The sequence below is a fragment of the Ziziphus jujuba genome, chromosome 5 (genome assembly GCF_031755915.1).
Source record: "Ziziphus jujuba cultivar Dongzao chromosome 5, ASM3175591v1".
Taxonomy (NCBI): domain Eukaryota; kingdom Viridiplantae; phylum Streptophyta; class Magnoliopsida; order Rosales; family Rhamnaceae; genus Ziziphus; species Ziziphus jujuba.
Window position 1 is genome coordinate 1,559,726 of NC_083383.1, and position 19,417 is coordinate 1,579,142.

The 19,417-nt window shown below is 32.8% G+C and overlaps 2 protein-coding genes across 2 annotated transcripts; both read right to left on the reverse strand.

Annotated features, from left to right (window-relative positions):
- Positions 1-657: 657 nt before the first annotated feature.
- On the reverse strand, positions 658-4,850 carry LOC107422815 (V-type proton ATPase subunit B 2). Its single transcript, XM_060817121.1, is given in 15 exon segments — positions 658-1,135; positions 1,239-1,322; positions 1,433-1,486; positions 1,629-1,676; positions 1,848-1,930; positions 2,041-2,191; positions 2,322-2,460; positions 2,605-2,644; positions 2,647-2,731; positions 2,934-3,254; positions 3,517-3,576; positions 3,917-4,015; positions 4,110-4,165; positions 4,302-4,373; positions 4,676-4,850. Coding segments are annotated over 15 exon segments (1,509 nt in total). The 5' UTR covers positions 4,707-4,850; the 3' UTR covers positions 658-949.
- Positions 4,851-6,155: 1,305 nt separating this feature from the next.
- On the reverse strand, positions 6,156-11,061 carry LOC107422751 (probable nucleoredoxin 2). The gene is made up of 3 exons (XM_016032261.4): positions 10,757-11,061; positions 7,389-7,883; positions 6,156-7,059 (listed from the first exon to the last, which is right to left on the reverse strand). The coding sequence occupies exons 1-3, from the start codon at positions 10,901-10,903 to the stop codon at positions 6,445-6,447; spliced, it is 1,257 nt and encodes a 418-aa protein (XP_015887747.1). The 5' UTR covers positions 10,904-11,061; the 3' UTR covers positions 6,156-6,444.
- Between the last annotated feature and the right edge of the window lie 8,356 nt (positions 11,062-19,417).

Consider the following 19,417-nt stretch of genomic DNA (forward strand, 5'->3'; position numbering starts at 1 on the left):
TTATTATTTAAGTTATGAAAATAGAAAAATCACTTAAAGAGCAAAATATATAGGTTTGTATTTGTTGCCCATGAATTAAAATATTTCTTTTTATTTTGAAAACAAAATTATCCATTCCAAGAACAATTTTTTGCTTTTCAAAATTGTCAATTTGTTTATTTTCAAGTATACGGTACTATATTAAATATATATATATATATATATGGTACTAATAATTTATAAGTATATGGTACTAACAACAAGAATGTTAATCTTACCCAAAAAAAAAAAAGAAAAGAAAAGAAAAGAATTTTAATTTTATATAGAAGGAAAGGATAAATTCTCTTTTTTCTTGCCTTAAATAGAATTAAAAAATTCCAAACTTTACATCTCTAATCGAGTTTTCAGCGGCCAAATGAGAAAACTTATACCACAGACACAATGTTTACATTTTTGGTATCACTTCCTTTTCCTTCATCCTCTCCCTTTTCCCCATATTGCATAATGTTGAAAATCTCCTCATCTTGGTCAATAAAAAAATAAAAAAAATAAAAATTGCAGAGCACTGATTTTTTTTTTTTCCCTTTTTATTTTGGCTGAAATGCAGAGCATAGACTTTAGGCATATTTTGTTACATATAATTAATATCCAAACCAATGTGGACCATATTGGCATTGCTTCTAAAAGCAGAAACTGAAAACGTCCTTATTTAGGTTATTATTAGTGTCTAATACTTCAATTATTATAGCTCTGTATTTTTCAAATGGAAGCTTGGTGCCTATAATTACTCGTACAAATAGGCATATGCACGACTACAAACTAAGAAGAGCAAAAAACTCATTTATTGACTCGACGACCTGGACCAGAAATTTCCATGGATCGATATTCCATGTTCCTGTTTGTTTGTAATAAACCCACGAATATAAACTACAATCGGAACCAAAAAAGAAAAAGAAAGAGAAAAAATTGATCAATTTGTAGCTTCACGACTGTAGTACTGGTCCAGCGTCTTTGCGGGTATACGGTGTAGAAGCTCACGGGGGAAGATTCGGAGCAACGTCCATGCCAAGTCAAGTGACTGGAAGATGTTGCGGGTGTCATACGCTCCCTGCGTCACAAACTTCCGCTCAAATTTCTCCAGGAACTCTAGATACAGCTGAAAGAAATAACATCATTCTTCTTTTTTTGGTTTTTATAAACTACTTTATATTTTTTCCCAAAAAAAGAAAATAAATAAGAGCATTCGGGGAGAGAGAAACCAGATCCTCAGAAGAAAGGGCTTCTTCTCCAACCACAGCTTTCATTGCCTGGACATCCATCCCTATTGCGTAGTTTGCATACAGCTGAAAAGCCAAAACAGAAAACCCACAAGAAGAAGATTTTAACCAGCTTCGGAAATTGGAAGTGGACATGGGAATCATACATTTATACTAATTATAACTCGTATTTATACCTGGTTTGACACATCGGCATGTTCTCGACGAGTTATACCTTCCCTTATAGCACTCTGCCAAAACAATCGATTTTCACAATCATTCCTCTATTTGTCAATTCATAAGCAATGTGTAAGAAAGAGAGCCCCAGCATATAAAGCAGGATCTACATGGTTCAAAAAATAATAACAATAATAGTAATAAAGCAGGATGTACCTTCATCAATCGTGAAAGTGATGGGAGAACATTAATTGGAGGGTATATCTGTCCAATGAAAACAAGCAAATAAATAATCAATGTTGTACAATGAATATAAAGGACCCCTTGGACACAAGTCTCATTTCTCAAATTAAAGAGTCAAATTTCCGAGAACAAAACCAAGTTTTCCAGTCAAAACAGAACCTTAAAGACTGCTACTCAAAAGTCAAAACTTACTTGTCGATTGTGGAGTTGCCTATCAATGTATATCTGCCCCTCAGTGATATAACCGGTAAGATCTGGGGTGGGATGTGTAATATCTGGTCGATTATATAACACAACCAAATACAGGTTTTTGAAGTCTGATCAAAATAGGGTTATTATGAAAACTATATGCCAGGAAAATATTATATGTTTAGTTGCATATTACCATCATTAGTCATAGTAAGAATAGGAATCTGAGTGATAGAGCCCTTTCGTCCTTCAATACGTCCTGCTCGCTCATCTATTGTTGCCAGATCGGTATACATATACCCGGGGTACCCACGCCTTCCAGGCACTTCCTCTCTAGCAGCAGAAACCTGCAGTCAATTAAATAAACTAATTCCACTTCCGCTTCATACATATATGAAAAGTCATATAAATATAAATATATATATATATATATATATATATATGCTAGTAAGTGAATGAAAGATACAGTATTTATACCTCACGAAGAGCATCTGCATAAGAACTCATATCAGTAAGCATAACCAGAACATGTTTCCCACATTCATAAGCCAAATATTCTGCAGTTGTGAGGGCAATTCGAGGAGTGATAATGCGTTCGATGGTAGGGTCATTGGCCTGCACATATGAAAACCGAAGGGATGAGGATTAATAGCAGAATCCTGTTTGAAACAACATGATATATATATATATATATATATATACACACCATTGGAAATGTCCAAAAATGTAAAATTAGTATTGAATTCCGCATATTGTTAGCAGATTTAGGAAAAGAGTCACTCGCTCCATTGATCCATTTCCTCGAAATCACGCTTGAAAATTTGGGCTGTCTCCATGTTTACAGCCATAGCCGCAAACACAATGGCGAAATTGTCCTCTACCTCATCCTATAGGCATATATGAATGAAAGAAGAATCACTTATTTTTCAACTCTGTTAAAACGTCGTAACGTGGATGACTATATGGCTGCCAATAGAATGACAATGATGTAAAACACATTCAAAAGTACAGTGCTATATACAAAAGGTAGAGAACTGCACAATCGTCATGAAACTTAAAAGCATTGGATATGGACAGTATAATATATACCTGATTATGAGTTGCAGACTTTTCCAGCCGTTTTACTAGACCGGCCTGGCTACAAATCTGAGCAGCTATTTCATTGTGAGGAAGACCAGCAGCAGAGAAAAGAGGAATCTTCTGTCCGCGAGCAATGGAGTTCATAACATCAATTGTAGAAATCCCAGTTTGTATCATCTCCTGAGGATAAGTTCTTTCACTCGGATTGATTGAGCTTCCTGAAATATCCAGCTATGCTTCAGGAAGAATTGGAGGGCCATTGTCAATGGGTTTCCCTGAGCCATTAAATACGCGCCCAAGCATATCTAATGAAACTGGTGTCTTTAAAACCTTCAAAAAGAAGGCAATTGAAGGGAATTACCAATATAGGTACTTCTTTTGAAAATTATTATTAGTGCATAAATTATTCAAGTGTTTTACAGCGAGATATTAAAAGGCAACTAGTATTTCATGGATATGTGTTAAATAGCTCAAAAATAAGCTTCTAATAGTTTGTTATGGCTAGTTTAAGCTAGTTTAAACATACTAAATTTATGGCCATCAGTAGGTAACCACCCTAAAATCTTGAAAGAAATTGTGCTCTGCTCTCTACCTCCCCGGTGAATTGCACGGTGGTAAATTTGTTGTCAATTCCTGATGTTCCTTCAAAAACCTGGAGAAATAAAAATGACTAGTTACTTTCAACAAGCAATCACAAATTATGACTAGAATTTAAACAGAATGCTTCAAGGCTGACGCTTAAGAAGCTTTTCTTCCAAACTCCCTTTTTTTTTTTTTCTTTTTTTTTTTAATATTCATAACAGAGCTATGCATTATGCAATGAAGCAATCGCATTAACTGTTTCAAAACTAAATTAAAAAGCCAAACCACCGTTTATCATTTTCTCTTGCTATTGAAACATTTTCGCACATGATTGTATTACAAAGTCAAATTTCACTTCAAATATCAATATTCGAAGCTAGTAATAACAGAGCAGCAGCAGAAGTATAAACCTGCACAACAGCTTTCTCGCCATCAACTTCTAAAACTTGCCCACGCCGCACCGTTCCATCTCCCAGCTGAATATTGACAATCTCCTGATATTTGGGTCCCTAAAAAAACTCATAAACAAGTCATGCTTTCAGTAAAGAACCATCCATCATAAAAAACACAAAACAGGGGTGCACGTATTTAAGTTTAGTTTACCTTCACTTTATCAAGAATAACCAGTGGCCCAGCAACGCCAGAGACAGTTCTATATTCTGGAAAATAAAAAGCTCTTAGATTAAATTAAGAGTTTAGGATTGCTAATACGCTATTCTTTGCAGCCGCATAAAAATCTAAAGCTTAGCAGAAAACAACTGTAAAATAATAATAAAATAAGGCTTACGGCTTTACCCATTCCGACCTCCAGAGCTCCCTCCTCCTCCATGAGTAAACTATTTTTGTCCACTACCATCTTCAAGTTTCCTGCTCACACAAATATTTTACAACCGATTGGTAAATAAAAATCATTCATCGATTCTTTAGCACTCTTTAAAATTCATTGAATTTCAACTTACAGCAGAGGTTTAACAAGTTGAATGGACAAACTGATTAACGGGTAGGAATAGTATCAGCCCCGTTGAATAAACAAGTGTGTGATGTCTCTCAATCCAAATGGACCGATATCACGTGGACGCCGTGGAAGTATCTTACTGGGGATGTGATTATGTAAGAGCGAGTGTGTGTGTGTGTGTGAAAGTGAGAGATCTTACTTTTGCTCGACTTACCACTTGGCTTACTGGTACTTCCTACACACATAATCAAAGTGCTCGCTCGATACGCACTCAACGATGACTATTTCACGGCTTACTCCGGATTATAAATGAAATTACGACTGCAATTGGACTATTCTACACTATAACCATAAAAATTAAGAGTGATAATTATCAATTTCGTGGCCCCTCGAAAATTGCCAAAATAAGACTGTAAAAAAGAAAAAGGACAAAAAAAAAAATTCAAAAAGAGGTGTTACTTAGAAACTTCGATTTGTTTACGGTGACCAAAGAAATTCAGTCCATCTATCGTTATTCGATTTCCACATTTGTTTGAATTGTAATCAAACTGAACGTTGTTATTCGTACAACCAAACACTGTCTAAATAAGTAATTCTCACCATACTATGTGTCAATCTCTGGCACTTCGTTTTTGGCATCTCGGAGCTCTATACCTACCCAAAGAAATAAATAAAATAAAAGAAAGATAGCGATGTTTTGTCCATTTAGCCTTAAAAAGGAAGACGACCTAAAACTGCATGTAAATACCTCCTATGGGCTGCAGCCATCTTAAATGAACAACCTGACAAAACAAATATAATTCTTGGCTTCTTTTGATTGAAAATACAGAGGAAAAGAGAGTTGACATAAAGTCCAACCCAACCCTTAACGCAAGTGGGGCAAATTATAACCAAAATTATAACCAACTTTCCGGAACAACTCGGACACGGAGGAAAGTAGATGGAAACTTCCGGATTTTTGGGGTCCCACTTTTTTCACCACGGGAGGGACACATGATGCATGTGGCTTTATTCATTGCAATTTTAAATCAATGTAAGCCACTAAATTTAAAATTAAACAGAAGGTTTTTAAAAATATTTGAATCTAATTTAAGATCATCATGTTATAACACTCCAAAAGTTCTAGGATGTAACAATTATGAGCTCAAACTGAAAATAGGGAATGAGATGCACAAGTTCGTCATGTTGGAGGTTCATATGAAGTACTATTGCCAGACATATCGCACAGGTTGTGCAAAAACTATACCCTCTACTGCGTATAACACGCCTAGTTCTCGGAATATGGGCTCTGCCTACTTTCATATTGAGGATGACCGTTATTTAAAAAATGAGACTAAATTTACTTGATATAATTCAAGTTCTAGTGTTGGATCTTATTAGTTTTTGTCAAGACTATTTTCCCATTCGTTTCATGTCCTCCAGGATCTCCACCCTTTGAGATGGACAGTACCTCAGCCTAGCGGCAGAACAATTTTACAAGGCAAATAAAAACGCTGAACTAACGAGCTCTGTCTTCTTATCACTTCGTTAGGTTTTAATAATTTGCAACGTTATAAAAAGGTGCCACTTTTTTTTTTAGCGAAAAAAAGGAAAAGTGTAAATTTACATACAACTTGACAAAGGCAAAATTATGTAGCATACCGTTTGAAGTTTAATAAACAATTTGCAGGACATCACCAAGGACATTCTACCAATAGACTGAAAAGATTCTGCTTGAAACAGAGTATTTACTCGTAACTCTTGTAAGCGGTAAATATGTTATACATGGCTTAGAAACAGTCAAAAGTCCCAAGTTGATCGGGAACACATTCTATAGAGATAATGGGATCAACGAGGGAATCTCATCCTTTAAACTAATTAACAAACAGTAATCAGATAATACAACAGGTACCAACCGGTGCATATCACCAACACACACAATTAGCGACAAATATATCATCAGCAGAAGCCAAACACGACCCTACAATTTCCACAAATGGCTGCCTACCGATCCACTGCGGCAACTCTCACACATTTGGGATGCACCTCGTATCCGCATTCAAGGCACTGATAAACCCAAGCCGTTCCTTGTTCATCACAATCGCAGCATATAAAGGGTCCTCCACCATTGCCCTCCGAGACCAAATTCAGTTCGTGTCGATGCCCAGCATGGGATACAGATCGAGGCAGGTCCTTGGCCGCTTCATCCATTTGCTTCTCTAATAACTCCAATTTGGCGTCAGTGAACGGGTACGCATTTTCTTGGTACAAGTTTATCAGATTTCTACCGTGTCTGGTTACGGTTTTCCCGTCAGGTCCTAAAATTACCAAACAAGGTATAGCTTTGACATCAAAATGCTTGGCAAGGTTTTTGATGTTTGGGTCTCCAAAAGGCAGTGCAAGCCACGGCATAGTGTTGAAGTAGGAATCAAAAGATGCTTGGTCACGGTCACTGGATACAAATACAACCTCAAAATCCTCGCCTTGATTATCAGCTACCATTTGCTTAATCTTGTGGTAGCTGGATATAAGCTTGGGGATGAACTTAACGCATGGGACACACCATTGTCCTGAGAAGAACAGCCCAATTGTTTTACCTATTAAGGAAGCAACCGGTACCTGCACGAATAAAGAAGCAAATACCCATGAGTCTTCATCCCTTGGCATGGCATAAGTATATAAGCCAAAACTAACCTGGCAGCTATACTCTACTCTACCCATTTGTCACAAAGTCGCTAACTTTTGGTCCACAACTTTGGCTTTTCCATAGTGAATTTACACTAGGACCAGGAGCTGGTTTATAACTTGGTAAAAATGTGAATTTTTCCAAATACCAACTTCATAGACACCTCTCTAATTCTATAAATTTGGCTTGTAAGTGGGAATTAATCTAAATTGAGCTGCCTAAACTGAAAATTCTAGTTTGTTATACTGCAATTTGGACTTACATGTTCAGGCCTTGGATGACCCAAAAGATAGTCTCTATCATGGTTTGTTAGTAAATCGATCAAGTTCTGGTTGTCATGCCTCTCTTTTTCTTCTTTCTCCAATTCCTCCAACCTTTGTTTAGTAAAAGGGAAGGCTTGCGCCCCGTAGCGATAAACAAGTTCAACCCCATCATGCAAGGTTGCCTCGTCCTTGGTATCATTAGGATGTAAAATAACTAAGCAAGGAATACCTTCTACATCGAACTTTCGGTTTAAGGCTTTCTTGGTCTCCAAATCAGAAAATGGAATTGCAAGCCATGGCATGCACGCAAGGTAGGCGTTAAAGGCATCAGAGTCTTCATCCGACGATACATACACTATCTCAAAAACGCACCCACTGTTCTTCAGCTGCTCATAAACATCCACCAGAACTTGGGTGAATTCCCGGCATGGCCGATACCAGTTGGCTGCGAAGTAGAGCCCAACTATCTTCCCATCAAGAGCAGAAATCCTCACCTACCACATACACAGATTTGCAGAGCATTAAAACCACATTGATAATGAAAGTTTTCCCTCTTTGACTCCTACCAATAAATCCATAAATAACACATATTTCTACTTTTACCTTTTTCTCAATTGGGCCCCACGCAATTATTTATTCTTTTACCAAAGAAAAAATCTTTGATATTAACTCCATTGATCTTAACGAAGCAACAAATATATAAATAACCAAAAAAAAAAGAAAAGAAAAAATCACAAATAACCAAAATCCAACCAATTAGGAATAGGAGCAGCAGATATTGTTAGCAAGCAAAATGGTGTATGGGCTAATTGAATGATACCCACAAGCAAACAATCCATTCGAGAGGGTGGGAGGAGAACGGCTACGATGGAAAATACAGAAAGATTCCCCATCAAAGAAATACTCACCCTTTAAGTATCCAAAAAAGAAATATTGAAAATGACGTGTCACCAAATCACAATTGTACAGATGGAAACGGACCACGTGTTGTACCGTGGCTAGCGTTAATGTGAGGCTAAATTGATAGTTAGGTGACACATGTCCTTTCGGCTTGGTTGGCCGTGGCCAACACATCGTGGGAACCCATATTGATTATGACCGCCAATTTGGCATGTGCACCTCGTGACAACTAGCATCCAAGCGAAGAAATTAATATATTCACCAAAAAAAAGAAAGCGAAGAAATTAATATCCAACTCGAGAAAATAATAATAGTTTACCCACACAAAAAAAAAAAAAAAAGAAATCCAGAAAATAATAATAGGGATAATATATAAAACGTCAATAAGCTATTATCTGCACTTTATCCACAATTAAAAACAAGCGACAATTACTTCTTTTTTTCTTTTTTCTTTTTTCTTTTTTTTTCTTTTATTTATTTTTTTTTATTTTTTTTTTTGGGGTACTGGCAAGTACTATGGTTTTTAATTATTAAACAATTCGTATAAATATGCTCATTTAGAGATTGAAATGTACCATTACATATAGAACAAATACATTTAAATCTTTTGATAATAGAGTTTTGTTCAAAATTATTACACACTGACACATATATAATCACTGCATAAATCCCATGTAAACTAAAAATGTTAATCACATCTAACCATAAAAATGTTGTTATAATTTAAAAAATGAAAAACAAATCACTAAGTATTTGTTATAATCGTTCATTCTAAGTATATATGAAAATTTATCTTCCCAATAAATGCATAGGAACTGTGAATAAACCTAAAACAAATGAGGGAGAATATAATCGAAAAATTAAATTGCTAAGAGAATGGCTTAATTACATGCAAAATCAACAATTAAATAGATAAATAATGAAATAAAAATAATGCACTTTAATTCTTCAAGTGTACGTACTGCCTTTGGATTGTACTATATAGGACTGACTGCTCATCTCCTATGCCAAGCTAGAAGAGATGAAATATATATATATATATATATATATTAAAAAAACAAAAAAGTTACATTCACCGAAAATAGAACAAAAAAGTTACAACTAAGATAATTAAACTCTTTCTTTTTCCGGAAGAACTTTGTTTTGCATAATCAAACAGAAGCTAAATCGAGAATTACAGCATCAAAAGAATTAAACAACAAAAAGAGATATTAGAATAGTTCAACTGGCAATAATCATCGGTGATAACCCACCACATATATGATTAAGATCTGATACTAAATTTCCCCTACCCATATTACTGAAAAGCATTAAAAAAAAAAAAAAAATCATGTATGCCGAGGCCTACAAAGTTTGCAAACAATATGTATAGGAAACAACATCCAGTAGCTTTTAACCATGTATGAAGAATATTATTCTTCAAATAAAACTTAGTTTCTATACCTTTTTACCACATGAAATAAGACAATACACATAAAATTTTACTAAATAATACATAAGTAATTTCAGAATATACAAATAATAGAACAATTGAAAAATGAATAATTTCCAACCAACCCTACTGGCTACTATGCAAACCAGTCATTGATACACGACGATGATAACTGGCGGACAATAGTAGAGTTTCTTCATCCATTGTTAAATCCACAAATATAATTAGTTAGTTGAACAAACCCACGCTATATAAATACCAACCAAATCTGAGAATTTTCTAACTTCCTATCTACGAATAAAAAATTTGATAATAATAATTTGACTATTTAGTGCCAAACAGAAATATTCTAGTATGTTTGTTTTCTCGAAATGATTAATCCACTCTATTTTCCAGACCCAGTTATTAAAGAAAATAAGTTTAAATCCCATCTGAGATTACGGCCAAATACCATCTGAAATTACGGCCACAAATTTAACTCCGATCAACCCAAAAAGGACACAAAAAAAATAAAAAAAATAAAAAAAAGATTATCACGTAATCATTTAGAAAAAGAAAAGAAGATGTACCGAGTTTTTACTTATTTATTTTCCCATTTTATTATGAACAGTTTTTTGGAAAGGCAAGACCAAGGTATGCAAAAGATGAGCGTTTTAAGTTTATGAAATCTTAAGATTTTTATTTTTATTTTTTAGATATAATCTTATTATCTTAAAAATATTTCTTGAGTGGGAACAAAGATTAATTACAAGAGAAGGCAAAACAAACACACACACACACACACACACACACATATATATATATATATATATGTATGCAAGCATCACTCCCGGAAGTGTTTAACGGAAAATTTTCAAGTAAACTGAAAAACCAAAACTTATTCTCTCTATCAAACTGCCGTACAAGAAGCAGTATTATTTACCAAAACCATACATCATGTTTCCTGTGAGAAATTAGCCACTCTTTACCCCTACTGGAGTACTAGACGGACGCCTCCGAAATCTAAAACCATGTGAGAGAGAGAGAGAGAGAAACCTGGTTGCTAGTGGAAGAAAGAAGATAATCACGATCATTAGAGGCCAAGAGAGATGAAAATATAGAGCTAGAGACTTTCGTGGCGTCACCGTTCAGTAGAGTTTGATTATCATTCTGAAAGCTCATATCTTTAGCCTCCTCTCTCATCTTCTATTTATCTCTCTTTCTCTTTTTGAGTCTTTTCTATAGAAATAGAAGGGGAAGTTGAAGAAAAGCAGCACTAGTCTAGTCTCTACCATCCTTCCGAATCGGACGCTTATATTCCTTAGAAGAACCATATTCTTTCCACATCATTGCATCCTACGCTAACCCTCATCATGGATCATACATCAACACCCCACACGTAGCATTCACCTTCTCTTGAGATTTTAATCCCCTGTTGCTCACCTGCATCGTAGACGATGCTGCACTAACAACCTCCACCACATTTTCTTTCCAGGATATCAAACCTATAATTGACCCAGACTGGTAGGTCACCCTAATCGATCTCCGCCACGTGTATGATAATTTATGGCGTTAAGATTTTTAAGATTTTGCTATGCACCGGCAGAATGGCAAGGTCCGTGCTGTCATAAAGGAGTTGGAATTGATGGTTTTGAAAGGCAAACAAACAGGGGGGACACCTGTCTGTCTTTCCCATTTTTCTTGCTTTTTCCCTGAAAATTATGAGGCTTTACGTACGAGGTGCATATCTCCAAGACATTTTCAATCCAACGGCATCAACCAAACTCTTGTAAAAGTAGGGACGCTGTCACTCTCGCCCTTTGCAAGGATTGGAATCTTAAAACACTCACAGTTTGAGTTAGCCATATACGGCTGTGATTATCTAGCTTCCAGTTCAATTCAATTTTCCACGGCTCAATTCGTGTCACTGCTTCTTTAAAGCCGTACTGACTTGCAGTTCACACCCCACCATATATGTGTGTGTTCCGCCAAAATTTCCAAGAAAAATAAAAATAAAAACGAAAATGGCAATCACAACACAGAGAGGCTATTTTAGTAATTAGAATATTATCCTTTTTCTTCTTTTCTTTCCCTTTTTTTTTTTTTTTTACAAGAAGTAATTATGACTGGTATTTCATTAAAATTAATTATGTGTAATGGAATATCTATTATACAAAACGAAGTAAATACAAAAAAAAAATGAAAATATAGCGATTTGTGCATGTTATGTTTCAAATTTATTCGAAGCAACAAGTAATCTGTATGCAAATCAATCCAAAACGAGTAAAAAAAAATAGTAAAATTGAATGTTAGAAGAAAACAAAAAAAAAATATATATATATATATATATATAATGAACTTCAAAGAAATAAATTTTTCTATCTAAAAGGTCCATATTAGTGAAATGTGATGGTGACAACAAATCTTATTTCTTCTAGCTTAATGATTAAGATCATATAGCGACTACAAGAGGTTTTTTGTCTTTATACAAAAGGGCGAAAAAAAAAAAAGATAAAATTCAAGCGGCTTTCGCTTTGCGGGTTCATGTTACACCACGTGTATCTGATAATGACGTCTTGCAAAATTGCAATGCTCCGAGGCAAAGGCTTTTCTATTCTGTCTGGCTTTAGATAATTATTTTTTCGTTTCCATAGAATGCTTTACATGATTTATTAGTTGTAATTTTACAATCCTTCCATATTTTGCTTCTAGGACAGCATATTAGATTAACCATATTACTCACTTTGAAAAAGTTGGACAGCCACATCGCAAAGGACTGCAACTTAACAAAAGTTGGGACAGCCAGATGAGCATTTTGGAATTAAATTAAATCCCATGTCAAGTTATTTTGATGCATGATAATTTATTTGCACTCGATAAATATATAATCTCCATACTCGGTAGCGTATTAGTAATTCAGCACCTGAATTTTACATATACAACTATGTTTAGATGCCCCTTAATTAGGGCAGTTGGAATGGCAATAGCCATTCTCATGGACTACCCTGCGACCCTGCCTAGATACAATCTTGCTTGTGGGCTTGCTTGCTTACCAATACACCAAAAAAATAATAATAATAGTTTAGGTTATATGTTAGGTAGATTAACACTATAAAAAGCATTCTGTGTTTTTAAGCAATTGATTCTTTTTATATTAAACTCATTAAAATTGGAAGAGGAACTAAAGGTATATTCACAGTAATTTAAATTACGAAATCGATTTGAAATCCATAGGGAAAGTAAAAATTAAAAATGTAAACTTATTTACATGCCCTTTTGTTTGTCAGATCCTTTTCATAAAAACCACCTTTCTATTTTTTAAGTTTTATCTAGGTGAAACAAAAACATACAGTTTATTGCATTATTTATTACCATACTATTATAAAAAATGTACCATCTAGAAATTTTTTTTCAGCTGATTTATAGTTTGTTGATTCAGTTCATAAACCATTAAAATAATTATAAATAATAAAAAAATGATGTATGGTCCTATATATATACATATATATATATTGTTAAACTATTTGATCTCACAAATATTAAAAATATGCTAAGGATCTAAGATATACATAACATTGGGGAGAATCTTTTTAAATCGAAACAAGAAACCCAAACCATGAATTTATAACAGATTTTTTTTTTTTTTTTAAACAGCTTTTTCTTCTTCTTTTTTCTTTTTTGTTTTGTCTATCCTTTCACATTGAATAGCCAACGCGATAGAAGTTCCAATCAATTTTTCTCCTTTAACAATTCATTTAATTTCATGAAAAAATAATCCATCTTATTAATATAATATAAAAGATATAAGATATAAAAATTTAGATATATCATAACATTAAATTTATTTAGAAACATACATTCTATGTATAAAAACAATTACCAATCATAATCATCTGACCAAAAAAAATCGTCATAATATTTACCAAAATAACGGCAAGAAAACCGGTAAAATATATACTATCAACAAAAGGTCCACGTTCTCACATTTGCCTGTAATTCCATATATGTTAAGCATTGGATATTTTTGCACAATAAAAGTATGCATATACGACAAATTAGAGAGAAGTCATTTTATTTTTTCGAAATTTCGTACATAATTATTTAAAAAATTTTGGTAATGATTTAGTTATATATATTTCTAGATACATATAAATATATAGTCAACCTTCAGTGCGATTGATCCTAACTAAGAAAGCTACCTAAATTCATAATATATTAATATAAAACAACAAAATCTCATGAAAATTTATCATACGACTATAGTAATATTATTTACAAAATAATAATAAAAAAAAGAACAAATAAAATTTGTCATCTGACATACGAAGTTTTATTTTATTTTATTATTATTTTTTTAAAGAATATATATAAAGATAGGCAAAGGAGGGGAGAAGAAAAGGGTAATTTCGGAATACGGTTAAATCGTGTGTAAGTAGGCAAGGGAAGCAGTGGGATATCAGAGAAGATAAGAGGCGAACGGGTACTAGTAGCGAGGACGCGTGTAAAAAAGCACGAGGACAAGTGTCACATGATGGTGTATAGAAGTTGTTGGCCAGGCGTCAATAACTCAATTATTCAGAATCTAACTTGGGTCCCACCACAAAGGCTCTCGCCCCAACATACATATACACGTGTCCTACACTCTGCCGTGTCGAAGTCAGCAAAAGCCAAAGCGGGCCTCTCTCCTCGCTGGGAGTCCGTGATATGCAAGCCAGCGAATAAAGGATCCGTGTCCCTCTAAGAAATAAACACGTGTCACACAGTACGTAGTTTCGTCTCACGCCTGTACTGTTTAAGTTTCAAGGAGGCTTTGGAAAAAGTGGTTAAGGGTATGGTCAGCTTTCTGCTTCCACTTATAAAAGCTAAATCTGTTTCTACACCACACTTCTCTGTGACATGTTAGGAGAAAACTCAAATTTATTTTGCAAGTTTGACACATCTGTGGGTCCATCTGCCATCTCTTCCCGCTGTAGTCTTTGACTCTTTGTTGTGGCTTGCCCCGACAATTCCGGACTCGGATCCTCTTGGTTGCAAGTTATTGACTTTTCTCGGTTTAAACCATGGATGTGCAACACGCCAACAGAAGCCTCAACCTGGCCAATTGTTTTTTTAGCTGTTATTACCAGAGAAAATATGGACCATAAATTCCTCTATTATTAATAAAGATAGCAAAAAATATCTTACATTTATAGTTACTAACAAATTGAATACGATCATTACTTTTTTTTAAAATGAATTTTTTAACACAATAAATGTTTATTTTGTTTAGTGTTAAAACAATAATAAAAAAAAATGTCTTGAAAATAAATTTCGTGAGATAAAAGAATGTCCTGAATCTGTCACCTGAATAACCCACCCCACCCGCAATAAAAGAGTCTGTGAACTCGGAGATAATAATGCTGGAAGGAGATTCAATTGTTCAAATTAGGTCATTGTCAAACCCTGTGCTTTGAAGATTCAAAACGTTCAACCCTCCCATTGGGGCCCATTCCGTACATGTACGTTGGGTTTGTAATCTTGCGTTGGCCTTTCTCTTTTTATTTTTATTTATTCATGCTTCCAAAAATAAAAAAGAACAAAGCGCGGAACCAAAAAAAATAAAGCGGGACAGCCGGAAACAGAATGAACAAATAAAGGAAAGGAAACCGTCATTTTGTTTCTACTGCACTTTATTTTATTTCTCAAGGTTGGACACCACATTATAGAAGAAAAAACTTTGTTTAAACCTGTAATGATTAAAAATTACCACGACAAGAAAGTAAAAGATAACAATCATAACTCAGATTCTCCCTCTTTAATTCATGTGCAAGGAAGACTAGAAAACTTAGTTTTTAACATTTTGGATTTTCTATGAAACTGGTGGTCCAGATTCTAGAGCTGCTGCTTTAGCTGTCTGGTAATAATAATAATAATATATTCTTGATCTTGACGCTGTGGTGATAACTTAGGTTATTCTCTATATTGCATTGGGCCGCGGCACTTTTTTAACTTTTAAACAATGTGTTAATGGGAAGCTTTTTCTTTCATAATTCATATTCTGCATCTCCATGATTAAGTTGTTTGCTTATTTTATTTTCTTTTTCAATGTGTGTGAATGAAAGCAGTTCTTTACAATTTCTTGCTTTCTTTAAATAAGATAAAGAGGTATAGTTTTAGGTTGGGTCGTATAACATCAGTTCTACATTAGAATCATCGTGCATTTGTCTGGAAACAAAGGCTGATTAGGTTTCCACTTTCTACTGGGGGCCCAAACTTACAACCTTCTGAACGTCTTTGTTTGTAATACTTAAGACGACTAGTGACCCAATATAACAGATGGCCCATCTAATCACCCCTATCTTTCATACCCCGACTAAACATCAGTCAATCTCTTAGATTCAGTGGACTCGTTTTTTATGTTTAAATTTTCCATATTTTAGTCGTCTACTCAACTTGTTAAAGTGGTTATGATTCTATATTTTATTGCATTTGATGTTCATTTTTCATTTTTTATAATATCTCGTGGATAGTGTTTTGACTACGGATGACCACCACTTCCGTAAGTAACGAGATAAGACCATGACCGTTTGATATTTCCGAGTGAAAATTTTTGGGGTTTGGTCGTATTGTGTTGGAAATTTGTATGATTTGACAGGGTCCGCGTTTTGTTTTACTTGGGTGATTTGGGAATTAAAAGGTGGTTCGTGTAGGAGAAATTAATCAGGAAGAAAAGCGTTTTCTGATTTTTTAAATTTTTTATTGCTTCTTTTTTTTTTAAAAATTATTGTTTATGCAGGTTTTTTATGCAAAACGACAGATATACAAGGGGGGGCCCTTAAATAGCTTGAAGTTAAAGTCTTTGTGAAAGCCACTTTCTTTTGCTTTTTTTTCCCTAACCATATTCCGTGACCGTGCAAGGTTGCTGATTATGGCAAGGTGATTTTGCTAAGAATCTTTGGCGCGTCAGCTTTAGGTGGAGGTTTTCATTTACTTCCACCTTGATTTAACCGTTAAATAATCAGCACAGTATATTATTACGACAAGGCCATTGTGTAGCCGGGGAATACAGAGTTAAAAGAAGGTAAGCGGGCAATCAAATTAAAACACCAAATGCAAATTGTATCCTAGTTGGCTATTAATTACTTGCGCACCAGTTTGAAATGTTAGCAATTTTATTATTATTAATATTATAACTTATTTTGCCTCAGGTATTTATTTTTGTAATTTTAATAAATTAGAGTGTCAAGAGAGAATTTAATGATTTTAGTTCGGAGAAGAAGACTGGAATACACGTGGCAAATCCAACTGGAAAACTCGTGAAGGTGAGTGTATTGCGTAGATGGAAGGAACCTATATGGAAACGCAGACAAGGAACGCGTGAGTGGTATGCAAAATAATCAGATTCCAAATAAGGCAAGACTCTTTGGTAACTAAGAGAGAGAGAGAGAGAGAGAGAGAGAGAGAGAGAGAGATGAAATACCATTTATTTTAAAATTTTAAGTTAATGAGAGATGTATTTTTATTTTATTTATATTTTTTGCTAATATTTTTCTTGTATACATGTTCCTCTCTTTTTGAACTTTTTTGGATCTTTACATATGTTTTAAATTCTTGGATGGAATTGTTGAGTTTTGAACCTCTTAGATCTGTGACTCTGATACCAAGTTGAAATACCACTTATTTCAAAAACTTAAGCTGATAAAAGATGAACGTTAATTTTACTTATATTTTGAAAGAGAAAAAGAGAGCAACCATAAAAATATTAAATGTATAATTTTATGAAAATATTGATTAAAATATCGATAATACAAAAATTGTAAATATTTAATTTAAAATATAAATTTTTACATATGAAATAATTAATATAGTAAAATAATATAAAAATATAATTATAATAAAATAGTTTATAAATATTAAAATTTATTACAAATAAAGAAAATACAATATTTGTTAGTATCAAAATACATAAAATATAATAAATAATATTAAAATATATAAAATTTTCAAATATAATTTATAATGCATCGTTAACATAAAAAAAACTACTTAATATTTTAAATTGACAATCATATCCAAATGTTTTGTGCATATAATGATAGATATTTTAATTTATCATATTAGAAAAATTTTCTATATAATTATAAAAAATCTACAAACCGATATTATCTAAAATACATAAATTGCAAACTACAATGGTTAATTTTTATTTTTATTAAAAAATAAAAAAAGTTATTAATAATTGATAATAAGATAGTATATATCGACAAGATTCAAAAAATCGATATTGATGGAAATATCGAAAGTTTAAAATATGAAAATTTTCATGAAAATATCGGAAAAATATTGAATATCGATAAAAAAAATTATAAAAAATAATAAAATTTTGTTTTAAAAAGTAAAATTTTTTATTAAAAATTTAGAATTAGCTTATTTAATCAATTGATTATCAAATTAATTATAAAACTTGTTAAAATATTGAATGGATATTATATTCTTCTTAGTGAATTGATTTTTAATAAGCATTAATAACCATAGATGAATTGTTATTAATAAAAATATATAAAATATATATATATGTTAAAATTATTTATTAACTAAAATATATAAAACGATTATTACAATTACATTGTAGTTCATAAATGTCATCTTAATACCATATAGAACTTTTCGGTGGTTGAAAATCATCGATTTTTATCTTATTTTAATTTTGAGATGTGAAATGTGAGAAATAGTTATGAAAAGATGTATCTTTCTGATAATTTTGTATATAATTATTAATATGTCAACCACATGGATCTTGCATTATTAGTTGACTATGTGCATAACTACTACTTTCTGATGGTTGAGTTTGATATGGTACCCCTGAGTTGCTACTTGATGACATTCCATACATATCTATTAAATAAGAATTATGAAAATGACTTCCAACCCTCATAGATCTAAAATTCATAGAAATTGAATTTTTTTTATTGTTGTGGCATCTTCATTATAAATTTTTGTTTACGTGTGTAGTCTTTTCCAACAGTACCGAATCCTTGACCTGCATCTCTACTCCTATAATCTTCATCTTGTGTTACATGTGTGTAATATTTTTCACCAGTAAATGGACTTAATCTAACTTTTTAACTTGGTGATTCTCTTTGGTCACTATCTCTTCTAACTTGTAAGTCAGATAATTTATTGAAGTTATTTTCATCACCACTAAAAATAGAGTGACTACTAGAAGTCTTAAATTATGAATGTGTACCACCTGATGAATCTGAAGCACTAGTAGTTTTAATTGCTCTTTCATAAGCCTTTGAAATGAATCACTATTGCTAAAATTTATTTTTTCAGCAATCACTTTTTAAACATTTACTCTATCTTTTTCAGCTTGTTGAGCAATATTTGAATTAGGATTCCCTTCATAATCATCTAAATAAACATCTCTAATCCATTGGTATATTTAATTGCCCTCTTCATCATCATCTTCCATTATAGTTTTACATATTATGATTTCAAAATTTAAAAATATAATTCATAATTTTTATATTTTTACTTTATTGAAATTCAATAAATAAATAAAACTTATTAACGTTATTTAATTCAATTGATTCTATCTTACTTATATAACTAAATGTTTAAAAAACAATTAAAAAGATAAAAAATTATCAATAAAATTAATTTGATAAATTTTTTTACTAAATATCAATAATATTTATGAATTTTTTTAAACGAATTTAAAAAATATCGGATATT

Excerpts from the sequence above, each read along its gene's own strand:
- LOC107422751 (XM_016032261.4), bottom strand. The coding sequence starts at position 10,903 with ATGAGAGAGGAGGCTAAAGATATGAGCTTTCAGAATGATAATCAAACT. Across the intron at positions 7,884-10,756 it reads TTTCTTCCACTAGCAACCAG|GTGAGGATTTCTGCTCTTGA; the intron begins GTTTCTCTCTCT and ends TGTATGTGGTAG. Across the intron at positions 7,060-7,388 it reads GTCATCCAAGGCCTGAACAT|GTACCGGTTGCTTCCTTAAT; the intron begins GTAAGTCCAAAT and ends TTATTCGTGCAG.